At 47.0% G+C, this 25,432-nt stretch overlaps 3 protein-coding genes across 3 annotated transcripts; 1 reads left to right on the plus strand and 2 right to left on the minus strand.

Moving 5' to 3' along the window:
• Positions 1–683: 683 nt before the first annotated feature.
• Positions 684–2,560, plus strand: C8R40DRAFT_1180904 (uncharacterized protein; the record flags this gene model as incomplete). The annotated part of the gene is made up of 2 exons (XM_046232951.1): positions 684–1,046; positions 1,099–2,560. 2 exons carry the CDS (start codon positions 684–686, stop codon positions 2,443–2,445), a joined length of 1,710 nt encoding a protein of 569 aa, XP_046092490.1. The 3' UTR covers positions 2,446–2,560.
• Positions 2,561–7,368: 4,808 nt separating this feature from the next.
• C8R40DRAFT_1022281 (DNA glycosylase) lies at positions 7,369–8,343 on the minus strand (the record flags this gene model as incomplete). The annotated part of the gene is made up of 5 exons (XM_046223024.1): positions 7,369–7,443; positions 7,514–7,586; positions 7,655–7,747; positions 7,804–8,144; positions 8,203–8,343. Coding segments are annotated over 5 exons (723 nt in total), but the record flags the coding sequence as incomplete, so codon positions are not given.
• A 330-nt stretch (positions 8,344–8,673) lies between these two features.
• On the minus strand, positions 8,674–8,953 carry C8R40DRAFT_1077855 (uncharacterized protein). Its single transcript, XM_046226998.1, has one exon. The coding sequence runs from the start codon at positions 8,928–8,930 to the stop codon at positions 8,718–8,720; it is 213 nt and encodes a 70-aa protein (XP_046092492.1). The 5' UTR covers positions 8,931–8,953; the 3' UTR covers positions 8,674–8,717.
• Positions 8,954–25,432: the final 16,479 nt, after the last annotated feature.

The following is a 25,432-nucleotide window of genomic DNA, read 5'->3' on the forward strand; positions in this document are numbered from 1 at the left end:
ACATAGATCAAGCCTAGTACCCAATCGTTGAGCTCTGAAATTCAAGGAAGGTTGGAGTTCCGGAGGGATTCAGCGTCTACCAGAATGAACAGCGGAATGGTTCGACTGAAGGTTTCCCTTAACGTAGCGCGGTGATCCCTTGGACGGCGGATTCTGTGACAAGCATCATGGAATTCACTGTGTTTCTTCCCCCTCACGCCCTCAAGTTTTTCCTAGTCTGGTCCACCATCTATACCAGGCTGTGGGATGGCGGGGATACCCAACATGTTGTGTTTGAATAAGGTGAGAAAAGAACTACATAACGACGCCTTTCATCCGAGAATGAGGCCTCCGATTTTGCCATGAAATGTATCATCTAGTAAGCGCCTATGTTCGCATTTTATGTACGTGTTTTTGGTCATTTCAGAACACGCTTGATCTCAGGAAGAATGCCTTCGTTCCTCTCCTTGGTCTTCTTGGGCGCTATGTTCTGCTTAAATAAAGGCTGTAGATCATCATGAAGGTTGCCAATACATATGCATGCACCCAAACATGTGTCCACCACTATGTTTGTCGAAAATGTCGAGCTACGTAGTACGCCTTGAACTACGCCTTGACCTCCTGCCTATCATCTCGTATCAAGAATCAGGAAACCGATTGCCTATATAACATACTCACTTTCCGAACGGTGGGGGTTTCCAACGATGTCTAATATTTCAGACCCACCCATTAACTGGCAACCAGATCCTGACTTTCGTGGCACATTCAACATTGTTTCTACCTGTCTAACGACGCTCTTGCTTTGCCTTTGGAGTGCGGTTCACGTTGATGTCCCAAGTCACTCGGGGAAATGTCGCGGACTATGGGTGAGAGTTGGTTGGATTTCTGTGGGACTGGTTACTCCGGAAACATTGCTCTTCATCGCGTATCGGCAATGGACTATTGCAGGGGAGATCTTCGCGGTAGCAAACCCATGTGAAGCTTCCACCAAGCCATGGCACCGACTATTCCTTCAGCTCAAGGAATACCTCAAATGGGGAGGGCCACAAGATAGTGGTTACGGGGAGGTATGAATGAATGTATGAACATAGCGCGAAGTGATATACTGATGTATTTAAGATTCAGGACTGTAGCAGGAAGCATCCCTGGACGATGATGCACAGCTATTACGCCGCAATGGGGGGATTTGTGTTCGATACACAAACGGAAGATTTTCTTCCAGCATCATACAGAAACGGACGTGCTGTAATCACACCGGAAGGTATCCAGTTTCTTCTCAGGAATCAGCCAGACTTACTCCCAGATTTATCTATCGAGGAAATTTCAGATCGGAGCAAAGCAAACGGTCTTTCGAAAAGTGTCGTTGTCGTACAGGTCACTTTCTTCCTCGTCAACTGTATCGCTCGTAAAAGCCAAGGGCTCCCCGTTACTCTGCTGGAGGTGACGACCGTGGCACACGCGTTGTGTTCTTTGCTTGCTTACGCGTTTTGGTGGAACAAGCCGCTCAGCGTTGCCCATCCTACTTTCATCCGCGGGGAAGTCGCAATGCAGACATGCGCATTGATGTGCATGGCTAGTACTTGTAGGTACTATTTCCTAGCAGGGTATCTTATGGTTTGGCGTCCTGCTGAACTCGACAGCTTGTGCTGCCATGAAATCGAGTCCCTCGATGCCGAGAAGCGTCCTGCTTCCAATAGAGACTCTACCAAACATCGGCCACAAATTTACTTCACACCCTGCCCACCCGATACCGTCCCGAAAGATGGTATGTCGCCCTGGCTCGATAGGTCGATAGGAAAGAGGTACCTCGGGCCCCAGCCTTGGTACAGAGAGTGGCAGAACAACGTCCACGACAGTGAATCTGCGCAGGGCGCAACTCCAAATCTGACTCGAAGCGACAAACGGAGATGGGCCCTTGCTTCAAGCGCTCCATGGAAACTCCTGCAGGATCTAGAAACCACACGTCGAATATCTTTCGACGACGCCGACTCGGAAGTCACAGACGTACCCCGCTATTCAGATGCCTTGGTGTCCCCAAACTCCTGCCTCTCCGCATCCCTGAAATCCCGCGGTGGCAATCCCCGCAAAATCACACTAAACGACAACGACCCAGGACCAACCGCTGCCCCGATTCTTGCGTTGTTATTCGGGTTCCCCAGTCTCACTGCATGGTATTATGATTTTCCTACACCTTTTGATCAGTTTCTTTGGCGGGTAGCAGCTTTAGCTGCGACATTCAGAGGGACTGTCTATTGGGCTACACGTAGACTTGGGTTATATGTTGCTCACCGCACGAATAATTACTTTCTGCGCAAGGCGGCGGCGGTGATTCCAGTGTGTTTGTTGATGGGGATGCTGGTTCCTTCGAGTACAATCTTGGTCGCGGAAAGCTTCAAGCAACTTTTATATCTACCTGGTGCTGCGTATCATTTGCCGATGTTGACAAGATATTGGCCTCATTTTTAGTTGGATAATGCAGAATATTTTGTTACATTGCATGTAATTATTCATGTACTCGGTCTGTATTTGCAGCTTGGACCTTCTTTGTGTACCCATTATTGAAAAAAGTATGTACTCTTGGTAATCTGTAATGTGTAAATGTAGATAGTTCGATAACTTTCATGTTACTACAAGAGTCACTGGTAAAGACTCATGACAAAATATCATATACATATACCGCAGAAATTAATTTTAGACCCCGGAGCTTTTACATTATGTACTCATTTACCGTTGAAAGGAAAGAAACATCCCACACAAAAATACACAAAGCACAAGTCTGAGGTTGTAAACTTGTATCATGCAGGTTGACAAAAGCACAGTGGGCTGTGGCAGTTTCCTCCTCAACACACCTCCAAATCGCAAGGCTCCCCCCATCCCACCTCTCCCTCTCCCTCTCCCTTTCCCTCTCCGACCACCGCGGTGTGCGCAAGGCTAAACCTAAAATAGGCTTTGTATAAAGTACAGGTAGAGCCTGAGCCAGCTTTCCTCAATCAACTGTTTCAACCACCCCGGCGCTAATTCCATCCTGGGTTTACATAGCTTCACCTAAAAATACCCTCCCCACGCTATGATCAAAAAACATACTGCACGTTCATTCTTTTGTTCGATCTCTGTTTTAATTTTCGGACCTCCAATTTAAAGATCATCGTTTTCGATCTTCATCTTCTTCATCTTCTCTTCCTCCCCCATGCCCATCCGCACAGATCCGCACTGAGTGTCCCCTTCATTTCAACCACCGGTCGCTGTTGTTGTTGTTGCTTGAGGTTCTTCTCATTCAATAATCTCTCACCACATTGGTGATTGAGACCCATCGGAACCGGAGTCTTTCATCTCCATCTGTGTCTCCATGACTGTCTCTGGTTTTGTCATTACTAACCTTGCCAACACTTGCATCAAATTTGCTCAAATTGCTTGTCCTCTACATACTACCTCAGGCTGCTTATTTTTTTTATTTGATCTTTATTTTGTTCGAAAGCCGGTTCGGAGCTGAAAAGCTGGTTGGTATCTATCTATCTATTTGGTATTATCTATCTATCTGTTTATCTATTTCTCTCTCTCTCTCTCTCTCTTGGTTCTGGGCGGTTCTAAGTAATCTAAGCAATTCTACGCAATTCTGTGCAATTCGAAGCAATTCTAAGCAATCCTAAGCAATTCTAAGCAATTCTAAGCAAATCTACGCAATTCTGTGCAATTCTAAGCAATCTGCGCAATTCTAAGCAATTCTACGCAATCTAAGCAAATCTAACCAATCCTGAGTGTGAACCCCTCTTATTTCAATGCTAATCGATATAATCTCTGAACTCTGTCATACTATGTAGTATGTAGTATGTAGTACCACCTCAGGCTCTGAGTTGTTGGGCACTCTCTGAGCCATTACTTGTGTAGCACCCTCTGAGCCATTGCTTGTTTCTGTCATACTAGTACCACCCCAGGCTCTGAGTTGTTTGAAACCCTCTGAGCGATTGCTTGTTTAGCACCCTCTGAGCCATTACTTGTTTAGCACTCTCTGAGTGATTACTTGTTTAGCACCCTCTGAGCAATTACTTGTCTTCTTCTGTGACCACCATCATCTTGTTTTTTCCCATGCTAAACAGCTGAATGCTGGGGAGAAAAAAAGACCTCGATAGTGGGTAACGTAGAGCAAAATTGAAGAAACATTATCACGTACCGAGTGAAAAGAGTGCAAACAAAAGTTCTATCAAAAAAAAAGCAAGCATGTTGTCACCACCAGAAACGGACAAGCAAGACCTCTCTGCATCGATGAATCAAAAACAAGGAGCGCTGGCGACCGAAGGCTTTGACTGCCCTGCGAACGGTGCCTTGCAGACAGAGTGGACTGTTGGTGAGGACTGAGGCTCAGAAGACAGGCAAGGTCTTGCTGGAAGTGAGGAGACTGACGATAGGAGGGCTACACCTGGGACGAAGACAGTGGGAGAAGGCTTGGTGAAGGACGGTGGTCACAAACAAGACACAGGCCCGAGTGTTGAAGATAGCAGAAGGGACAGTGAGAGCTTCAACGGGTCCGCGGACACTGCTGGGACTGTGGTGGAGTCGCCGAAAAAGACAAAGAAAAAGGCTGGGGGGCAGGCAGCACCAAAAGCAAGGGCAAAAACAGTGCAAAAGTCGGAAGTTGGTGGGGAGAAGGGCCCATTGGATGCGTGGATCAACCGCCTCTCCGGCAGCCAGGACCCTTGCCTCAACAATGTCAGCAACAATGGACCACAATGAGTCAGGGGACGAACCGTTAGCAACATCTTTGCTTCTCTCTCCTATGTCGGAGGTGCCGGATGTTATTGTGGACTCACTAGGTAATGCAACGGTGGAAGCGCATGTGGAGAAGGAGTACGGTATCAATTTGGACATGAATTCTGTCTCAAAGGTTGTCCAGGTGGCGAGCAAACTAAAGAAAACTGCTATCGCTGTTGGGGGATGGCAGATGGAGATGCGGAATGAGTTCCGGGATGAGACATCAACTCTGTGTCAAGATCTCAGCAAGCTAGAGGAGCGAGTGGCAAGAGTAGAAAAGGGCCAGGCTGGCAGTGAAAAAGCAGGGGAGTTCGTTCTATGACCGGAGCTGGTGCTGCTCAAGAGCAGGGTGCAGAATATGGAAAAGGTTGCATTGAAGATGCCGACTGGAAGCGAGATTGACGGAAGGCTAGTGGTAGCACTGAAGGGAGTAAAGGAGGACATGGCTGAGACATGCAGTGGAATACAGGGGGAGATGAGGGCCTTTGTCATAAAGTATGCAGCCCCTATCATTTTCCTTTTCTCACCGTCTCGACGCCTTTACTTGTACAATACATCATCCCATCACTGTCAAACCCCCATTGATTACTGATCCACCTGACCCATCTTCTCTTTCTACTGGCTTCCGCCACCTTCCTTGTTCCTAAACTGTACAGTATTACATCGTTGTTTCTCGCAGACCGGATTATGTATATATAGCCAACCCTCCACAGCCTGGTCCCTTATCTTGACCTCTCTGTCATTATCTGGGACCAGGTATGTGCTTACTTACTACTACCTATGACTACAATACTCAATATATCTCTGTCATTATCTGGGACCAGTTCGCCTCCGCTCCGCTTAGTCACTCCGCCTCACTGCCTAGCTTAGTCACCCCGCTTCCTGCTCCGTTAGTCACTCCGCCTCTGCCGCTTCGTGACAGCCTTGTGGGGGATTGTGAAGAACAATGCGAAGGTTGTCAGCAAGGAGGCAAGGGATGATGGCAGAGCAGTGCGTGCAGAGTTGAAGGGCAAGATCCAGCGAGTGACTGCTGCTACAAAGGAGAGTTTAAAAGAGATCCAGGGACAGCTGAGGCAGGAAACGGAAAGTAGGTGTAACAAGCAGAAGAAAAAAGCAGAGGTATACACAGCAAAGGTGGAGGATGTTGTAAAGGATTTGATGGTGAGAATAGAGGTCCTGGAGAGGCAGAACCGAGAGCTGGAAGGCAAGAACAGGGACCTCGAGCAAAGGGTAGAAAGGGTGGCGCAAGAGAAGAGGCAAGAAGAGGAGGCACAGGTGGAGAGGATGTCGGAAAGGGCAAGGGAAGTCATGGGGTATGGGGCACAGAGAAAGAGGTTGGGGGAGGACGAAATGGTGGATGAAGGCCGTAGTGGGAAGTTCCCACGTGGGAAAAGTGCAGAGTCAGTACACAATATGGGTGGCAGGGTTAATGAATGGAGCACTGACAACCAAGGGAGTGGTCACAAGGACTATTGACGGAACAATTCTCACACTTGCAGGAATTATCAGCATGATCAGCAGGATCAAGGGTATGGGGTTCCACTGCCACGTCTTGCCCGACCACCCGCCTTTGCACCAACTGCCCCAGCAAGGGATAAGCAGGAGCTGAAATTGGCTGTTGGGGTGTTTCGAGGGCAATATGCCACAGCTGGCATGGGTGATCAGATTGCGCTCATTGCAAAATCTGTCCCAAGGAGTGTCATTCCCAGGGATGTGAGGAGAGATGAATACCGGTTTGGGGTCTTGGTCATGACTCCATTCCGGTCATATCATGATAGGGATGCATTTACACAGGAGTGGAGTGCTGGCTATAAAAACTCACTGAGTGAGCAGGAAGGATTGAAGCTCTGGGGTATTGGGGAGGATTTTTAGAGGGGGCTGGGGGTCTCTTGCAGGTCAATGAGGTTGAAATATATCAGCTGGAGTGACACACTGCATGCATATTGAGGCAGGGAAGACCGTGTAATTCATGATACCATGGGAGGGGTTTTTTTCCGCTTTTCCCCTCAATAACCAACATGAATGATCATAATCGCCCCCCTGTATTAGATATGTGTGTTCCATTATTGTACAACATTACGTAATATTGTACAGTATATGGTAAACTGGTTGTTCGGGAATCGGACCTCGCCAGTATAATTCATATCCTATCCTATCCTATCCTTGTTTAGCACCCTCTGAGCCAGACCCATTACACAGGACTTCCGATGCTAATATTATTGAATTGACTAGAAATACCCCCCTCCTGGTGATTAATTATATGTACAGTATTAATTATTATGTGTTTTATTGAGTCCTATTGCTCTGTTAATGCGACTATGGCGACCTATTGCTCTATTGCTCCATTGCGACCTATTGCTCTATTGCTCCCTATTGCTCGCTCTCGATCTGGATTTTGATTCTCGGACCTCCTCCGATTGGGGGATGAGTACCAGTGGTTGAGGTGTTAGTGGTCTCTTTGTACTTGATTATGTTCTCTTCTTCGTTGATTGTCTTCGCCTTCTCTTCAGTAACCGACGCGTCGATGTGTTGTTCCTCCATCGGAACGAGTTTCGTGTGCGTGGATTTGTTGGTGGTTTTCGTTACCGCTTTGGTTTTGACTGACTTGCGAGGTGACGAGGACAATGTGGAGGAAGGGGAGGAAGAACTCGGACAAAGTCCCTCGATACTGCTCAAAGAGCATTCTGAGCATTTAGGTTTGACAGGGGTGCATATTGTCTGTGATTCGGTCAAAACCCCAAGAAGATGAAAAGGCGAGAAGGTGCATAGTAGATATATCGTAGCGCACCTGACCGAAACCTACTAAGAGATGATTGATTTTCTGGTGTAGATCGCGGGGAAGCCATGATTCGAGGTTGATTCTGTGGGGGTTGAGGTTGTGAGAGTTTATATGTTATGTAAGAAGCGCGAGATGAAAGGAACAGCGCACCTGGTTTGTTCAGGAGTCTTGGTCGGTGGATCGTGCCATCCCAAACGATTGGAGATACGATGAACGTGAACATCGACTCCGATTCCTACGTTCCTAGAAATCATCAGTTAGTTGTTATCACTGTGCACTCAAGAACGCGAGACTCTTACAACCCCCACCCAGACCCCAACATCAAATACCCCATCTTCTTTCCTACCCCAGGCAACTCCAACAACTCCTTTAGCGTCTTTGGTACATCCCCACCATACCGATCCCGACAAATCACCGCAGTTTTCTGGATGTACCCTGCCTTGCGGCGCCAGAAACCAACTTTGTTTATGCACCCTTGGACGAGAGACGGAGAAGCGGAGGCTAGAGCGGAGGCGGTGAGCCCGGGTGACCCGAGAGCACTGCGCAACGCAGAACGCAGGGCGGAGACGGCGGTGTGGGTGACGAGGTCTTTGGTTTGGGAAGAGAGCATGAGCGAGATGAGGATCGAGAAGCGTTTGGTCTGTGATGGAAATGACGTAGGTATGTATGGTGTTATTAGAGTAGCGATGAGATCATACCTTGTCTTCGTCTTCAGCTTCACCGGCAATGTCACACCCCATTGTATCGACTGGGGCATCTCGGGCACACCCGGAAGGCGTGTACCGCATTTCATGGATGAGGGAGTACGCTTGACGCCAGTGAGCAGGAACTGCGTGGGGGGTAACAGGGGTAGAGGAAGAGGTGCCTTGCTTTGGCTTGCGAGGTGATCTCGATTCGGGGACTCTGGATGTCGAAGGTTCATGAACGTGAACACGTTTAACTCGTTTCAGTGGACGAGTTTCTTCTGATTCACTTTCCGCTAAACTCCGCATAGATCTTCTCCTCGTGCGGGTCATCGACATCTCCAGCCCAGAACTTTCTTCCGCATTCCGAGATTCCGACTCGTCGAGTGTAAATAGCGTCACAGACGCATCGAACGCACTTGGGTGTGTTGTCAATTTCGGCGCTTGGGGTTGGCGGGGAGTCCGGTTCGACATGTAAGACTTGAATAATGATCCAACCCAGGGCCAGAGTCTTATAAAGCAAAGCCAAGTCAAGTCCCTGGTAGTACAGTCGACTCCCTCTTAACCCATACCCCTATAAACCCATACTCCCTTATACTCCATACATTTTCTCGGTTACCGACCTCGTTTGCAGGGAAATGCCATACATAACCCATAACTCTCCCATACCCCATAATCCATACCTTTTTGGGGATAATCTCCGCTATATTTTTACACATAACCCATACCTTGATTGCTATCATTGCATTTGATACTCCCAAAATGGAATCAGTAAGTGGACAATTGGCACAAAATTAATACAAAACCAATAAAATGGTCGATTTACACTAATTTTGAGCTAACATAACCCATGTATGGGGTGTTACAGCTCCCGATTAGGCAAATTGTCACGTATGTCACTTGGCGTGACCACCCCATAAACCCATACTCTCCCATAACCCATAGGTCTGGACCTCCACGGAGGGGTATGGGTTAAGAGGGAGTCGACTGTATATCGGTTAGTACACGCGCCTGTCATTATGTATATCACTACTAAACTGATTCGCGCGAAAGCTGGGTTCGACTCCCAGCCAGGGAGTTTCACACCGCTCTCACTACCAATTTTTTTGAAAACTATTTTTATTCAACCCTTGCGTCTCTTCTATATGTAAGGATTGAGCTCATATGCTACTCAAGTGGCGGAAATTTTCAGAACATTCAACAGCATTTTTATCACGTAGCAGAACTTTTTTTTTTGTGATAGGCCTTTGGAACAGGAAATATACCTAGTAATAAGTATTTATTGCTCCACCATCTGAGGTTTTCTTGAGTGCGACACCTGGTGACACCCGTTACTAGAGCCAGTCGCTGAAAAAAGGTAGATCTTGGAATACCGAGCGGCGGAATGGAGGCCCAAGGCATGGACTTGACAGTGAGGTGGAGTTCAAAGGTGTCGCCTTCGCATCAGTTGACAAGACTGTGCCTACAGGTCAATAACTATAGAGGTTCTGAGGTCAGATATGGGCCGGAAAATGGCCCGGGATAAGTCCGAGGTCCGGAACTGAGTATTGGCCTGTAGTACACACTGGGAGTGGGAGTCGGTGCAGCTATTAGCAATACCCTTCACACACTGTTGGTGTCCCCGGGAATATAACGGCAAGAGTGCAAGATTGGGATGAGCAGCCTAAATGGGGTTCCTGATGATCCGGGAGTCCGGAAGCAAAGGGTAAAGAAGATATTAAAGACTGGGATAGGATGGTACATATGATTTTAAGCTTGACTACAATGTACAAAGTATTCTAGCTTATATACATCCCAAATACAGTCAGAAGACTTTGATGAAAGCTTGGAACAATAAATAAATACAATGTCAGTCACAAGGTTATTATACCGAAGTCCGGTAATGAGCTTGCCTCGTTTTTGTGTGAAAGAGAAAGGAAGGAATCTAATGGGCACTCCAACCAACCAATCTAATACACAATATGCGAGTTCACTGCTATCAAATTTATTTAATAGCAAGGGGTAGCGTTGGCAAAGGTTCCGCAAAGCTTTGAGAGCTAAGTAAGAAGCTTTGATCAATCAATTTGAATCGTTCTAAGGATTCAATATATTCCTTTGATCAAGGTAGATTCAGCACGGTTTGTGCTTTGATTGTACTGATATGGGTATATCAAGAATTGGGGTTTTTGAATCAAAGTAAATTAAAACCGAAACACACAGACCCCTACAGAGGGCTAGAACTATGTGCTGGCACAACCACACAGCGTGATTTGCCCTTAAGACCAACAACTGATCCTAAGTTCGAAGAATACCCAACAACTGGATAGACTTCTCGCAGTCACAAGGAGCAGAACACGACGTTCCTATACTCACAAGTGCCGGGCCCGAATGGCTGCTAGCGAAGAGGTTTCAGTCTGGCGGGAGTGTGTCTTTCCTTTTTACGGATTAGCACTGCAACGTCGTCCCAAAATCACTTGTATTCCAGATACATCGGATCGCTATTTATACATACAGAATATAGAATCGCACAGTACAATTAATTTAATACAATAAACGTTCGGAACCGCAAGGAAACTTCTACACTCGGTCTGATACCATTTAATTTGAATCTACATGTCCTTATTTGGTCCATAATGGTTCCAAGATTCAAGTATACCTCCAAACATAGGTAGGTACTTTGTTATTCATTTAATTTAATTGTTTTGGAGAATGACTCGAATGGTGTTCAACTGTCATTGCTGTTCAACACTTACTTCGATCATTTGTCACCTCGTCTGGAGGCAAATCAGCTCTCCTCGATTCTAATCCTATCAATCTGATTCGTCTGGATTAAACTAATTGCTTCTCTCTTTCAACAGACACCCATTGTGCCTATACTCTATCAAGGGAGTTACGCACAGTATTCATTTAATGGCATTCTTCAATATTTTCTACATCAGGACTCTTTGACATTCATTTGATATGCCTTCGGAGCCTCGCAGTCTTTCGATCGTTCTTCTAGTCATTTCCCTCAACCATGCAACTTGATTGGTCTATTAGACTAAATCGCAGTCTTCGCAGTCTTTTAGGTTAATGCATGATCTCGTTCTAGAAGGAGTATTTGATAATTCCTGAGTTCTAGAAAGTCATTTCGAGTCAATCCTCGGTTCATGGTCACTTGAGTAAGTTCTTCCAAACTCCTGCCAGTGTAAGGTCCAATAAGAATACCCTTGGTATGTCATACGTGAATGGTCATCCTTCGGATGTAGTCCGAGTCTGGTATAATCCTGCTTGACAAACAGGTAGACTGCTATCCGAAGGTAGTATCGGGGATGGGTAAACTAACCAACTTGTGGTAGTATGGGTATATGGTCCCTTCAACTTATTAGACTGATTCAGTATTGACTTTGACTGTCAATCTGGGTCTCAATTACAGTCCTCTCGATACAAATCTATACGTGAAAACATCACAATTCACAGCATAGACGTCTAGCCAAAATTTAGGTGTGTCAACGGCGTAACGGCGGTGTTGTTAATAACTTCACCACTGTCCCACTCGACCTTCCACTCTTAGACACCTTGTGGCCTCTGGCACAGTTACACGGTGTACATAATCTTAACAGTTATTGGAAGCACAAAGAAACCAAGAAGCGTGAGGCTGGTAAACCTTTTATTGCTCGGAACCCGAAGAAGGGTTCCTCGGACTTCAAAGCTGGTCCTACTAACCAGCATAACAACTCTCAGTCATTGGGCTCTTCGGCGCCATTCACGCTGAAGCCTAAGTCTTTCTCTGGAGGTAAACCAAACAACAATGGTAAGCCTCAGAACTCTTCAAATTCCAGCCAATCCAGTGGTCAACGCCCCGTGTTCAAACATCTCGGTGCAGATGGGAAAGTCCTTCCCTCTGGAAGGGAAAGAAGGATGAAGAACAATCTTTGTCTCCTCTGTGGTGGTAAGCATCAGATTGCTGACTGCAATAAGTGAAAGGCTTGGGAGTCGAAGGGCCGTGCTGCCGAAGTTGAAGAAACCCCCGAAGCAACTATTGAAGTTGTTGAAGAGGAATCGGAAAACTAATCCGCAGCTCTTGTTCCCCGGTACGAAACAGGAGCTGCATTGATCAGGTTCGTACCTCACCTGGGGAGTTATACCTCAACGCGTCCGCTCTTTCTTCCATTGAACAATCTCTTGTAATATCTTTAACTACTGAATTTCCATTATCCAATTTGGCCGCACCGGCTGAACCTAATTCTGCTCTTGTTAAATTTCCTACTCTTGTTGATTCTGGTTCTACTGACTCTTTCATCGATACTCGTTACGTTTCTCAAAATTCTATTCCTACAACCAAAATCTCTCCCATTAATCTTTGTCTCTTTGATGGTTCATTATCTTCTAAACCCATTACCAATATGGTGAATATTGCCATTCGGTTTCCTTCTGGCGAGCTGCTCCTATTGCCCTTTTATGTTACACATTTAGATTCATCTTGTAAAGCAGTATTAGGTTACAGTTTCTTATCCCACTACAATCCGTTGATTGACTGGGCATCTCGAAACATTATGTTCCGTAACACTTCACACTTTGGTTCTCCACAGACGTCTGTGCCTTCTGCCACCAACACCATTGATGCAAAGGTTGCTGTTCCGCTACTGGAACCTTTGCCGTTGGTTTCACCGACAATTCTGGAAATCCCTCCTGGGGATTCACTTTGCTCTTGCTCTCGGACGTTACAGGCCAAGCCCCTCTTGTCTAAATTCCCCTTTGAACCCATCTATTCCTACCCTATGGTCTCTCAATTCACTGCTCAACTGGAAACTCCCGAGGTCGACATTGCACTTGTAAGTGCTGCAGTCTTTAATAGGGCTTGCAAGGACGCTGGTATGGAACCCATCCTTCTTCGTGCTATCCACTCAGAGGTCGCGGCCCGCGCCGCCGACCGCTCCTCCACCACTCCTACTGTCCCTCCACTCCATCCTTCTATTCCAGAAGAGTACACCGAGTTTGCAGACGTCTTCGACGAGATTGCTGCAGATTCACTCCCTGAACACAGACCTTACGACTTGAAGATTGACTTGGAAGAGGGCGCTTCGCCGCCTCTCGGCTGTATTTATCCTTTGTCTGAAAAGGAGTTAGTCGCCCTTAAAGACTTTATTGACAAACAGCTGGCAACTGGTGCCATCACCCCATCATCCTCTCCTCACGGCGCTCCGGTCCTTTTTGTCCCAAAGAAAGATGGCAAACTTTGCCTTTGCATTGATTTCCGTGGACTCAATCGTATCACCAAAAAGGATCGTTACCCATTCCCACTCATATCAGATCTTCTCGACACTCCGAAAAGAGCTAAAATATACACCAAATTGGATCTCGCTCATGCTTATCATCTGGTCAGAATCACTGAAGGTGACGAATGGAAAACCACCTTTCGGACCCGCTACGGCTCATACAAATGGAAGGTTATGTCGTTCAGCCTTATGAATGCCCCTGCGGCTTTCCAGCGGTTTGTTAATGACATCTTCTCTGACATGCTCGATGTTTGTGTCATTGTCTATCTTGACGATATTCTGATCTACTCCAATACGCCAGAAGAACACCGAGAACATGTCAAGGAAGTTCTTCAGCGGTTACGGAAACATTGGCTTTACGCCAACCCCGAGAAGTGTGAATTCAATATGGATACTGTTGAGTATTTGGGTTATATTCTTTCTCCCGACGGATTGACTATGTCCAAGGAGAAAGTTCAGACAGTTCTAGAGTGGCCGGTTCCGAGGAAGGTTAAGAACATTCAGTCCTTCCTGGGTTTTGCAAACTTCTATCGTCGTTTTATTTATAATTATAGTGATATCGCTGTGCCGATGACTCGGCTTACCCGAAAAGGTGCTTCCTGGATCTGGGACAGCAGCTGTCAAGAGGCCTTTGAAAATCTCAAAACTGCTTTCACTTCTGCGCCAATACTGGCCCATTGGGAGCCGAATCGCCCACTTATCATGGAGACCGACGCTTCCGACTACGCCATTGCGGCTATTCTTTCCATCCAATATGCTAACGGTGAAATTCATCCTCTAGCCTTCCTTTCCAGAACGCTTCATGCGGCTGAACTCAACTACGATACCCACGACAAAGAGCTTCTGGCCATCTTCGAGGCCTTTAAAGCTTGGCGTCATTATCTGGAAGGCTCGGGTGATCCGGTGGACATTGTCACCGATCACAAGAATCTTGAGTATTTTTCTACTACCAAGGTTCTCACACGCCAACAGGTCCGATGGTGTCACGAAGCGGCAGAGGCGGAGTGACTAACGGAGCGGGAAAGCGGAGCGACTAAGCAGAACGGTGAGGCGGAGCAACTGGACAAGGCAACAAGGCGGAGCGACTAAGCAGAACGGCGGCAGGCTGGTCCCAGATAATGACAGAGATATATTGAGTATCGTAGTCATAGGTAATAATAAGTAAGCACATACCTGGTCCCAGATAATGACAGAGAGGTCAAGATAAGGGACCAGGCTGTGGAGGGTTGGCTATATATACATAATCCGGTCTGCGAGAAACAACGATGTAATAGTGTACAGTTTAGGAACAAGGAAGGTGGCGGAAGCCAATAGAAGGAGAAGATGGGTCAGGTGGATCAGTAATCGATGGGGGTTTGACAGTGATGGGATGATGTATTGTACAAGTAAAGGCGTCGAGACGGTGAGAAAAGGAAAATGATAGGGGCTGCGTACTTTATGACAGATGGTCTGAATTTTTGCATCAATTTAATATGGTCATTCGCTTCCGACCAGGGAAACTCGGCGAGAAACCTGATTCGATAACTAGACGCTGGGACGTCTACCCTAAAGAGGGGGATATCGGCTACGCCCAAGTGAACCCTCATAACTTCCGTCCTATCTTTACTAACGAACAACTCACTGCGTCTCTTCGAGCTACCTTCTTGGAAGGCCCGGTTTTACGAGCCTCGATTATCATGGATATCGAAGCCCTACACCAGGCAATCATCCTCGCCCTTCCCGCCGACCCGAGCTCCGTTGCTGGTTTGGAACTTGCTAAAGATCCTTCCAATGAACGTTGGAGCTTAGGTAGTGACAAGCTACTACGCCTTGACGACCGTATTTATGTCCCTAATCACGGCGAGTCATCGGCCTTACGGGTTGTTGAAGCCTCTGCTGGTTCCAGTCCGAGCATGGGATTCCATCTCTATGGACTTCATTGAGCAACTGCCAATGTCGAATGGTTACACCGCTATCCTAGTCGTTGTGGATCGATCTTCCAAGCAAGCTATATTTATTCCAACTCACGACACCATCACTTCCGAACAACTAGCTGAGCTTTTTGTTATTCACGTCTTCTCTAAGCATGGTGTTCCTAATCATGTCACTTCTGATTGTGGTTCCGAATTTGTTTCGGCGTTCTTCCGGGCCCTCGGTAAAGCGCTCTCCATGGAACTTCATTATACCTCTGGATATCATCCGGAAGCCGATGGGCAGACTGAGCGTGTCAATCAGACTCTCGAACAGTACATCAGGATCTATTGCTCCTACCAACAAGATGACTGGTCGCCTTTACTCCCGATCGCCGAGTTCGCCTATAACAACGCTCCCAATGCTTCCACTGGTATTACTCCATTCTTTGCTAACAAAGGATACCATCCCAATATCACCGTTCGGCCCGAGGTCGACATGAAGTCTGATTTAGCCAGAGACTTCGTCGTCAATCTCGATGAACTCCACGCCTTCCTTCGAGAGGAAATCCTCTTAGCTCAATCTCGTTACAAGGAACAAGCTGACAGGAAAAGAATCTCGCACCCGGAGTTCCCGATCGGCTCCGAAGTATTTGTTCTTGCTAAGCATATTCGCTCTACTCGTCCTACTGAAAAATTCTCTGAAAAATATCTTGGTCCTTTCAAGGTCATCAGTCGACCTGGTACTTTGTCTTATGAGCTCAAGCTCCCGGATTATCTTCGCCGGATTCACCCGGTTTTCCACGTCTCACAGCTGGAGCCGGTTACGCCGAATCCATTCCCGAATCGTACTCAATCTCCGCCACCTCCAATTGAAGTTGATGAAACTGGATAGAAGGTATAAACGTTGTCCTCTACATTACTATATTCGGTGGGCCGGTTACGAAGGTACCAACGATGAGTTCTCTTGGGTTGCTGCTGATGAATTACATGCTGACGAACTTGTACTGGCATTCCACGTCCGATACCCTCACAAGCCTGGACCTTGATCACAAAACACATTTTATTCCTTTTCTCCGCTTCCGCCATGCTCCGCCGAAGTTTACTTTGTGCGTTTAGAGGGTAAACACGATGATAGCAAATTGAGTGTTTATCCCTTTCTCTTAAATTGTTCATCTTATTCTTCAATCTACTATTCCACTTATATTCCCTTCACACTTAAACTAATTACACTTCGAACTAATTACTTCTTACGCTGCCTTGCGGCCCATTCGCTGTCCGATTATAAAACGCGATAACATTTTTATATGCAAACAAGAAACCAAAAAAGCAAGTTATACAACAGGACAGGAGACTACAAGAAGGCTACAAGAAAGGCCAAAGGGCCGAGGTCTGATGTCCGAGATACTACTACTCTACTACTTCCTTCTCCTTTCCCTTCTCCGAGGCCACCATCTTCGCCATCGTCGGCGCCGGCGCCTCCCCTTCTTCCTCTGCCTCCATCCCTCCTTCTTCTTCTTCTCTTTCCCCTTCTTCCTCCATTCCCTGCTCCACTTCCTTTTCCTCCTCCTTTTCCTCATCTTCCTTGTCACTTTCCTCCACAACCCTCCGCCGCTTCAGCGGGCGCCGCCGCTCGGTAATCCGCCTCGACGGTCCCGCCGTCGCCGCTCCTTCTCCCATACCCATCATGGCCATCCTTGTCTCCATGGCTATCAAGTGGGCATGGCCATCTTCCTGCCTCCTCAACAGCTGGCGGAGGTACTGGTGAGTCTTCGAGTCCGCCTCCCGTAGTGCCCGGAGGTCGGCGAGACTCTGAGCCATTTGGCTCTCCATGACGGCGATGCGCTCGCCGGATCCGCCTTCCCGCTGCTTTGAAGTCGTGGGGCGCCCCGAGTAAGAGCACCTCACCTTGGCGTCGTGACAGGGCTTACAGATTATGGAGCTCCGCTTGCCTGCCTGCATCTGGCAAGGGAGTTTCTTGGCCTTGCACCGTTCGCAAGGTGTCCGTTCTTCTTCTTCGTCATCATCATCATCCCTGTCATCGCTGTCGTCGGGATCCCCGCCTACCGGCTATAAACAGAACGTTAGTAAAGGGGGTGGGAACCAGAAATCTGACACTCACTTGGGCCTTTGCCTTCCCTTTTCCTTTTGCCGCTCGTCGAACTTCCACCACAGGCCTCCTTGGGGAAGCAGACACCTCACTTGGAGAAGTCTCCCTTTGACTTCTGGCGGTCGCCGCCTCGGCCAACAGCCTCCTCCGTTCCAAAACCTCTTCTTTTTGCTGACGAGCCCGAATGGCCCGCTCTCGCGCCTCTTGCGCCGCTCACTCTCTGACTGCTGCTGCCCTTGCAGCTTTTTCCTCCGCGGCCTTCCTCGCCGCTGCCGCCGCCTTCCTCGCCCTCACCCTCTCCACTCTTTCCTGCACCTTACGAATGATGTCGTCCTCGTCTTCCTCCTCCAATCCTTCCTCGTCGTGGGCGGTGGTGGGGCAGGTCGTGGCCTCGAAGGCCCGGCGGTGGAAGAGACGGTGGTAGTAGTGGTGCGGCTAGTGGTCATTTTTTGAACTTAGAAGTTTTGGGAACTTGGGTCTTATCGGCGAAACTCTGGGCCTTTTATACGGCAAAACTGCGCACGGACCAGCGAAAAATTTCCTTCGAATTGTACTCGGCTTACGGTGAACCAACGAAATTTTCCTGATGACTAAAAGGATAATTGCCGGTGCTAATGGGATATAAAAATTTTTTTTTCTGGTGACTAATAGTATTGCCCGATACTAACGGCTTTCGAGGGCTCAAGCCTAAGAGGGGGATACTGTCAAGTCCATGCCTCGGGCCTCCATTCCATTGCTCGGTATACCGAAGATCCACTATTATTGTAATCTTACTCTTATTGTTCTTTCTCGCTACACATACCCTTTCGTTCTAGTCTCTCCTTATTGTCTGTTACTATACCCTGCAGGTACTACTCGTATAGCTCCTAGTAGTTAGTCTAGTGTTCCGCACCGATGTGCCAATCCGTAGATATAAATACTGCCTGTACGCTACTGTAGTTCCTTAGTTTAATTATCAACTTAGATCTCCCTTTCCAACTTAGCCCTTCTCTAAGTCTTCAAGCTCAACACCTTGAAGTACGTTCTACTCTACCTTAGGACTTAGACGTTCTTTGGTTCGCTCCTCGTCACCGGCGATACTGCCGCTCCGACTTGGCTGCTACTTAGCTCCTCCCTTCTATACTCTCGATCTCCGGGGACTAACGGCGTAACGGCGGTGTTGTTAATAACTTCACTACTGTCCCACTCGACCTTCCCCCCTTAGACACCTTGTGGCCCTGGCACGGTTACACGGTGTACATGATCTTAACAGTTGCCAGTGTTATCACCATTACTGACTTGGCTGCTTCTTGCACCTCTCTTCTACTCTCAATCTCTGGGGACTAGCGGCATAATGGCAGTGTTGTCAATAACTTCACCACTGTCCCATTTGACCCTCTGCACTTAGACACCGGATGGCCCTTGGCACAGCTTTCTGGTGTACATGATCTTGAAAGTTTCTTAGACTGGATACTGTTGTGTATTGCACTGCACGGGTGAATTATTTCCCACTGAGCTTGAAATTTTCAATGGTTCAGTCTATAAAATTTGACAAACTTGAGAAAGAGGAGTTCATATTCTGCAGTTCTGCAAGAAATGTTGTTCTTGACTTGATGGATGCTTATGCCACATGAAAATTGAAATGCAACTAAGTGTATAGTTATTCATACCATTTTCTGCACATATTTCAATGTTCCCAAATCTGACATATCAGATGACAGGAGGGGCAAAGCTCATAACAAATATCGGGACAGTCAATACTCTGGGAAATACAGAAACAACAATAAGACAAGAGAATTGAAATGAGAATTGTGACAAGAAAGATGTGAATGGTTGCCTGACCCAAGTTGATGCCGGCACATAGACATTCTCTGACTCAGTGCTTAAGTGTTGAACGTGGCTATGCTGTTCACATGCCACTAATATGATCATGTGTTATGATATGTCATATGTAGTCATATCTAGTCATTTACTATATGCGGATTCCTCTGTACTTCCTTATGTAATACTGTCATACAGTTATGTATATAAACAGGCCATATCCTGTACTGGAATCCAACTCGCTTCTCTCTTACTTTTATTGCCTCACTGAGACACTAAGCTCTACTACCAGGTATGGTACTGGAGAGTGTTCCCACTACGCACTCCTTCCCTGCTCAACAGGTTATGGGCCCCGGATGAACGCTTTGCTGAGCTCTAAGCTCGCAGCGCTCTCTGGTCTACTGTTGTCATTGACGCATCTATTTGATTGCTGTCTCTGACACAGACCTTTACCTGGAACGTCGCCTCTGGTGCTGAAGTCAATATCGCACTTAACAGTGCTGATTATGACATCACCCAAGAGTGCTTGACACTGTAGATGACAGCTTGCTAGACATATGTCGCAGCTTGTCACTACTGGCAATAACATTCATGACATTTTGTTTCCATCTGTTGTCATTGAGCGTTTATGAATTGCATGCTGACATTTTCTGTTGATTTTATCCAGATCGCAATGTCCTCTGCACTGTTTACCGCTGTTACCACCACCCTCAAAGGTGATAACTACGACACCTGGGCCTCCGAAATGGAAGCCTTCCTTCAGGCTACAGGGCTTGAATCAGCAATTACGACTGACCAACCTAGTGAACCATCTCCACTTGTTGCTGCAAACGCCGCCAGTGTTGAAGCCTGGAAGAACTATGAGGTTGTTTTCAAAGCCTGGAAGGAGATCGACACCAAGGCTATTGGTAACATTCGCCTCCGTATCTCTCCCTCCATCCGCATCCTTGCCAAGGAATACAGCGACACAGCTAAGAAGCTTTGGAACTATCTAGCCAAGACTTACAATGTCAAGAGTCTGGGCGCAGTCTTTAATGACTTTGCTGCCGCTATGGCTATTAAAATTCCATACAAGCAAAATCCGCTGTCCTCTGTGATGGAGATTGGCATGTACTTCACCCGTATGGATGAAGCTGGCATTGGTCTTGCTGACCACCTCGAAGCTTTGATTCTTTTATCTAAGCTCCCATCACGTTACTCTGTCGTTATCCAAACCATGTCTCAGCTTGAAACTGCAGAGCTCAAGAAATTGACCTTTGCTAAAGTTCGTATCGCAGTTATGAACGCTTTCAGCGGAGACACCATTGGCAACTCCCAACCGCAGAACGCGAACAAGTTTTCAAACGTTCATCGCAAGGGAAACGATCCCAAGTTCTCCCAACAGCAGCATGGTAACGGTAGTAACCAGCAGCAGAAGGGACAGAATGGGAATGATGACAACAAGAAGAAGCGTAAGCGTGGCAGTGGAAAGAACAAGAAGGCTAAGAAGAATGCAAACGCTGCCCAAGCTGATGCAGACTCTATGGACTTCAGTCCGATTGGCAGTACTGTTGACTTTGGTCTGGTACGTACTGATCTTACTCCTTCTGTTCAAGATGTGCGCAAGCACTCCATCCATCCTCCTTACAACCCTCCTCCTAATGCTACGTCCCTTCATCTTCATAAGAAGACAAGGATGGCCATCAAACGTGCCCGTGACATTGGCGTCCGTGCGACTGCCGAAGTCATTCGCACCCTTGAGCCAGCTGGGCATATTTCGGAGTTGGACAGTGATGATGAACTTGATCCTCCAACAAAGCGCACTCGTGCAATGTCTCCTGTGGATGATGTTGAGAATGGCAGTAAGGCTCCTACGCCGCCTCCTCCATCTCCTCCTATGGACTTTGAGGTCCCAGGAACTGCCTCTTTCGACCCTGATGAGTTGATGAACTTCGACTTGGATCGTGAAATTTTGGCAATCACTGGATTCATGGACACCATGGGGTCAGTACCCTCCTCTGATCTTGACCATATGGGATATACTAACGCACCTTCATCGGTTGCAGTGGCGAAGACATGCAAGTCAGCCTTTGAGCCTGATCTCTTGTCCCGTTTGTATAATTACCATATCGATGCCAAGTATATATCCAATGAACATTTTTGTGTACATGACGTTTCATACTCTGTGTGCAAGAAGTGTAAGGGTAAACAGAGAAATCAACCTAAATGGTGGATGAACGACTCTGGTTGTTCTGAACACACTACCTTTGACTTGAGTGACTTCATTGAGTATGAAGACCTTGAGGAGAAAGTGCTCATAGCAACTGCAACCACAACTGCCTACATTACTGGCGTTGGGACTGTCTTGATAAATTTCAAGGATGTTAGAGGTCGCATGCATTCGGCACGAATCGCTCCAGTATTCTATATGAAGGAGTTGAGTCATCGCCTTATAGCACAAGGACGCTTCCTACAAGATGGCAAAACTGTTCGCGGCAACGCAGACAAAGTTGACTTCTGGGACAAAGACGGTTTATTCCTGTCATTTGAACCACGAACTCACAGCGATACAATCTACATTCTCAAAGATTATTCGCCACAGCCTATGGCTGTAAACCTAGTGATCCACTCAGTGGACTACACTACCATGCATCGTCGCATGGGTCATCCATCGCGCGAAGCACTCACTCAACTGAGGAAACATGCAGAAGGTGTTCCCACCTTTAGCATTCCCCATGAGGAAGATCTATGTGAAGGTTGTGCCAAAGGAAAGATGACTTTACGTCCATTTCCGCCAACTAATCGTCGGGCATCACGTCCCTTCGATATTATTCACTCAGACCTCAAAGAATGGCCTACCATTTCGTACCACAAGTACAAGTATACGATCTTCTTCATAGATGACTATACTTCACATGGGTTCTACTGCCACTTAAAAAAGAAGAGCGGAGCTCTTCCGGTGATAAAGCAATTCATTGCCACAGTCAAAAATCTATACGAGACTAACGTCAAGGAATGGATGTCTGATGGTGGCGGAGAATTTAGATCCAATGCACTTGATGAGTTCTTTAAGAACGAAGGTATCAAAGCACAATGGTCATCTCCTCATATCCACCAGCAGAATGGAAGAGCCGAAAGGTTTATCCGGACTATTATTGAGAAAAGTGAACCACAGCGCTTTCAAGCCTGTATTCCTGATTCCTGGTGGGAATTCTCTGTTGCACACGCTGTGCATGTGTATAACCGCACTCCTATGCGTCGTCACAAATGGAAGACACCATATGAGATTTTGTACAACAAAGTTCCGCGCATAGATCACTTGCGTGTCTTTGGCTGTGGCGCGTATGTCTATCTTCATGAAGAAATACGGACAAACAAACAATCACCTAGGTCAGAACTAATGACATATCTCGGAGTTTCTGACGGTGGACACGGAAATATCTACATGCGGTCGAACAATGCCATGTTCACTGCTACGCACGCTGTGTTTGACGAGAAATTATTTCCTCGTTGTAAATCCTCAGAGCGTCATCGCTCTATGCGACTACCAGATCGCAACCCAGATCCTAAAGATCCTATTCCTCCACCTGGTGATGATGATGTTCCCATCTTTCATCAACCTACCACTCCCCAAATGAGACAGGATCCGGAGCAAGACGTTGCACCGCCTGTGCCAGCTGAACAGCCAGCACGAGATCCTAGTCCGCCGCCACAACCCCGGAATGAACAACCTCCTGCTCAAGAACAGTTGAGACGTTCAGGTCGTGTGCGGAGACCACCTACTCGTCTTACTGGTGATCCTAGAAGCAGCACTAAGCTTCCTACGGAACAACAGGTAGAGAGACCAAAGAGGGATATTCAGAGACGCGCACCACAGCCAGGTAGCTCCTCGGCTGAGCAAGAACGTCCTGAGCCAGAACAGGTTCCCGGACCTAGTACTGAGCATCCTACTCCTGAACATGGAGAACAACCCTCTGTCACTCCCGGTGACGAAGCTAATACCCTGATCAGACTATGTCGGGAAGGGGGAGCTGAATTAATATATTTTCTCATGGCCAAGGCCGTTCCCTTTGAGGGGGAGCTGAAAAGCTCTGAGAACGTCCGTGAATGGACTTACAAGGACATTACTCGCCTACCTAAGGCTGAGCGTGAGGAATGGCTTAAGGCCTGCCAAGAAGAGCTTGAAGCGCTCAAACGGCGTGGTACTTTTGAACTCATGGATCGTCCAGCAGACCGAAAGGTCATTAAGAACCGCTGGGTCTTCGACATCAAATCTGATGGTCGTAAGAAGGCACGCCTTGTTGTCAAAGGGTTCTCACAAATTGAAGGTCTTGATTATGACCAAGTCTTCTCTCCTGTAGTACGGTTTGAGACTGTTAGACTGTTGCTCGCCTTGACTGCGCTGAACAACTGGTATCTCACTGGACTCGATGTTCGAAATGCCTATCTATATGGCGTCTTACATGAGACTATCTACATGGAACAGCCTGAAGGTTTTCGAATCAAAGGCAAAGAGGATAAAGTCCTCTTACTGCGCAAAGCTCTGTATGGACTGAAACAAGCAGGTCTTGTCTGGTGGCGAACACTGGACTCATACATGAAAACACTCGGCTTCAAATGCCTGAGCTCTGATGCAGGTATTTTTATCCGACGAGAAAAAGATGGCTCTCTAGTCATCGCCATCATCTACGTTGATGACGCACTCTTCGCTGGACCTGACAAGAAACTCGTAGATTCCCTTAAAGGGAAATTCATGTCACACTGGGAATGCAGAGATCTTGGTGAAGCCAAAGAATTCCTTCGCATGCGGATTAATCGTCATGGCAAAAAGATCTATATTGATCAATGCGCCTACCTTGACAAAGTCCTTAAGCGTTGCGGTATGGAAAATGCTAAAATGGCTGATACACCACTTCCTGCAGGGTTCCAACCTGAACCCACCATAGGCCAATCGAATTCTGCTCTTCGTAGCAAGTTTCAAATGGTTATTGGTTCCCTTCTCTACCTTATGTTGGGTACACATCCCGACATCTCCTTTGCTGTTACCAAGCTTGCACAACATGCAGCTAACCCATCTCAAGAGCACCTTAACAAGGCACTCTATATTTGCCGCTACCTCCTAGGTACTAGATCATATGCACTTTGCTATGATGGTGAATCGGGTATCAGTCTCAGCGCTTGGACTGATTCGGATTGGGCTTCCAATCCCTATACACGCCGGTCACAGACTGGATTTTTCATGAAGCTTGCCAATGGCATCTTCTCTTGGACCAGCCATGCGCAGAAGACAATTGCTCACTCGTCTACAGAGGCTGAGTATATGGCATTGTCTGATTGCAGCCGTCAAGTGGTTTGGATCCGTAATCTACTTGAAGAACTAGGTTATAAGCTTGACGCTATTCCTATTGCTGGAGACAATCAAGGATCCATTTTCATGGCATCTAATCCTGTCACTAGCAAGCACTCGAAACACATTGACATCTGATATCATTATATCCGTGAAGTTGTTGAACGTGGCCTTGTGCAAGTATTCTTCGTAGATGGCAGTAACAACCCTGCAGATCTTTTCACAAAGAATCTTGGGCGTATCAAATTTGAGCTATTCCGCTCAATGCTTGGACTTGAGTTCTACTCGTCCACCAATCCTTAGGCTGTCTGTCCTGTCTGACGCCTACCGCTATTGCTTTGAGCAAAGTACTTTACTGTGCTGCTCAGCAAGGGGGTGTGTTGAACGCGGCTATGCTGTTCACATGCCACTAATATGATCATGTGTTATGATATGTCATATGTAGTCATATCTAGTCATTTACTATATGCGGATTCCTCTGTACTTCCTTATGTAATACTGTCATACAGTTATGTATATAAACAGGCCATATCCTGTACTGGAATCCAACTCGCTTCTCTCTTACTTTTATTGCCTCACTGAGACACTAAGCTCTACTACCAGGTATGGTACTGGAGAGTGTTCCCACTACGCACTCCTTCCCTGCTCAACATTAAGTACTCACTCCCCGTCACCCAGGTGTGTTAGTGATTATTGAAAATTTGAGTTTCCGAGGTATTTGACAAGGATGAAGTAAAAAATCAGATGTAGAGACAGGAAGGGACTTGGCAAAATTGGGGCTAAACATGTATGTCTCATTCTTTTTCTGAGCCGCTGAGCTGTTCAGGCTTTACAAGTGCTTGTGCATTTGTAGCTTCAATCCCCAAATTTTGCTCTGACTCAA

The sequence above is a fragment of the Lentinula edodes genome, assembly GCF_021015755.1.
Source record: "Lentinula edodes strain Le(Bin) 0899 ss11 chromosome Unknown C8R40scaffold_1, whole genome shotgun sequence".
NCBI classification, from domain to species: domain Eukaryota; kingdom Fungi; phylum Basidiomycota; class Agaricomycetes; order Agaricales; family Omphalotaceae; genus Lentinula; species Lentinula edodes.

Bases quoted from the DNA above. Each gene is read 5' to 3' on its own strand.
- C8R40DRAFT_1077855 (XM_046226998.1), bottom strand. From the start codon at position 8,930: ATGATAGCAATCAAGGTATGGGTTATGTGTAAAAATATAGCGGAGATT.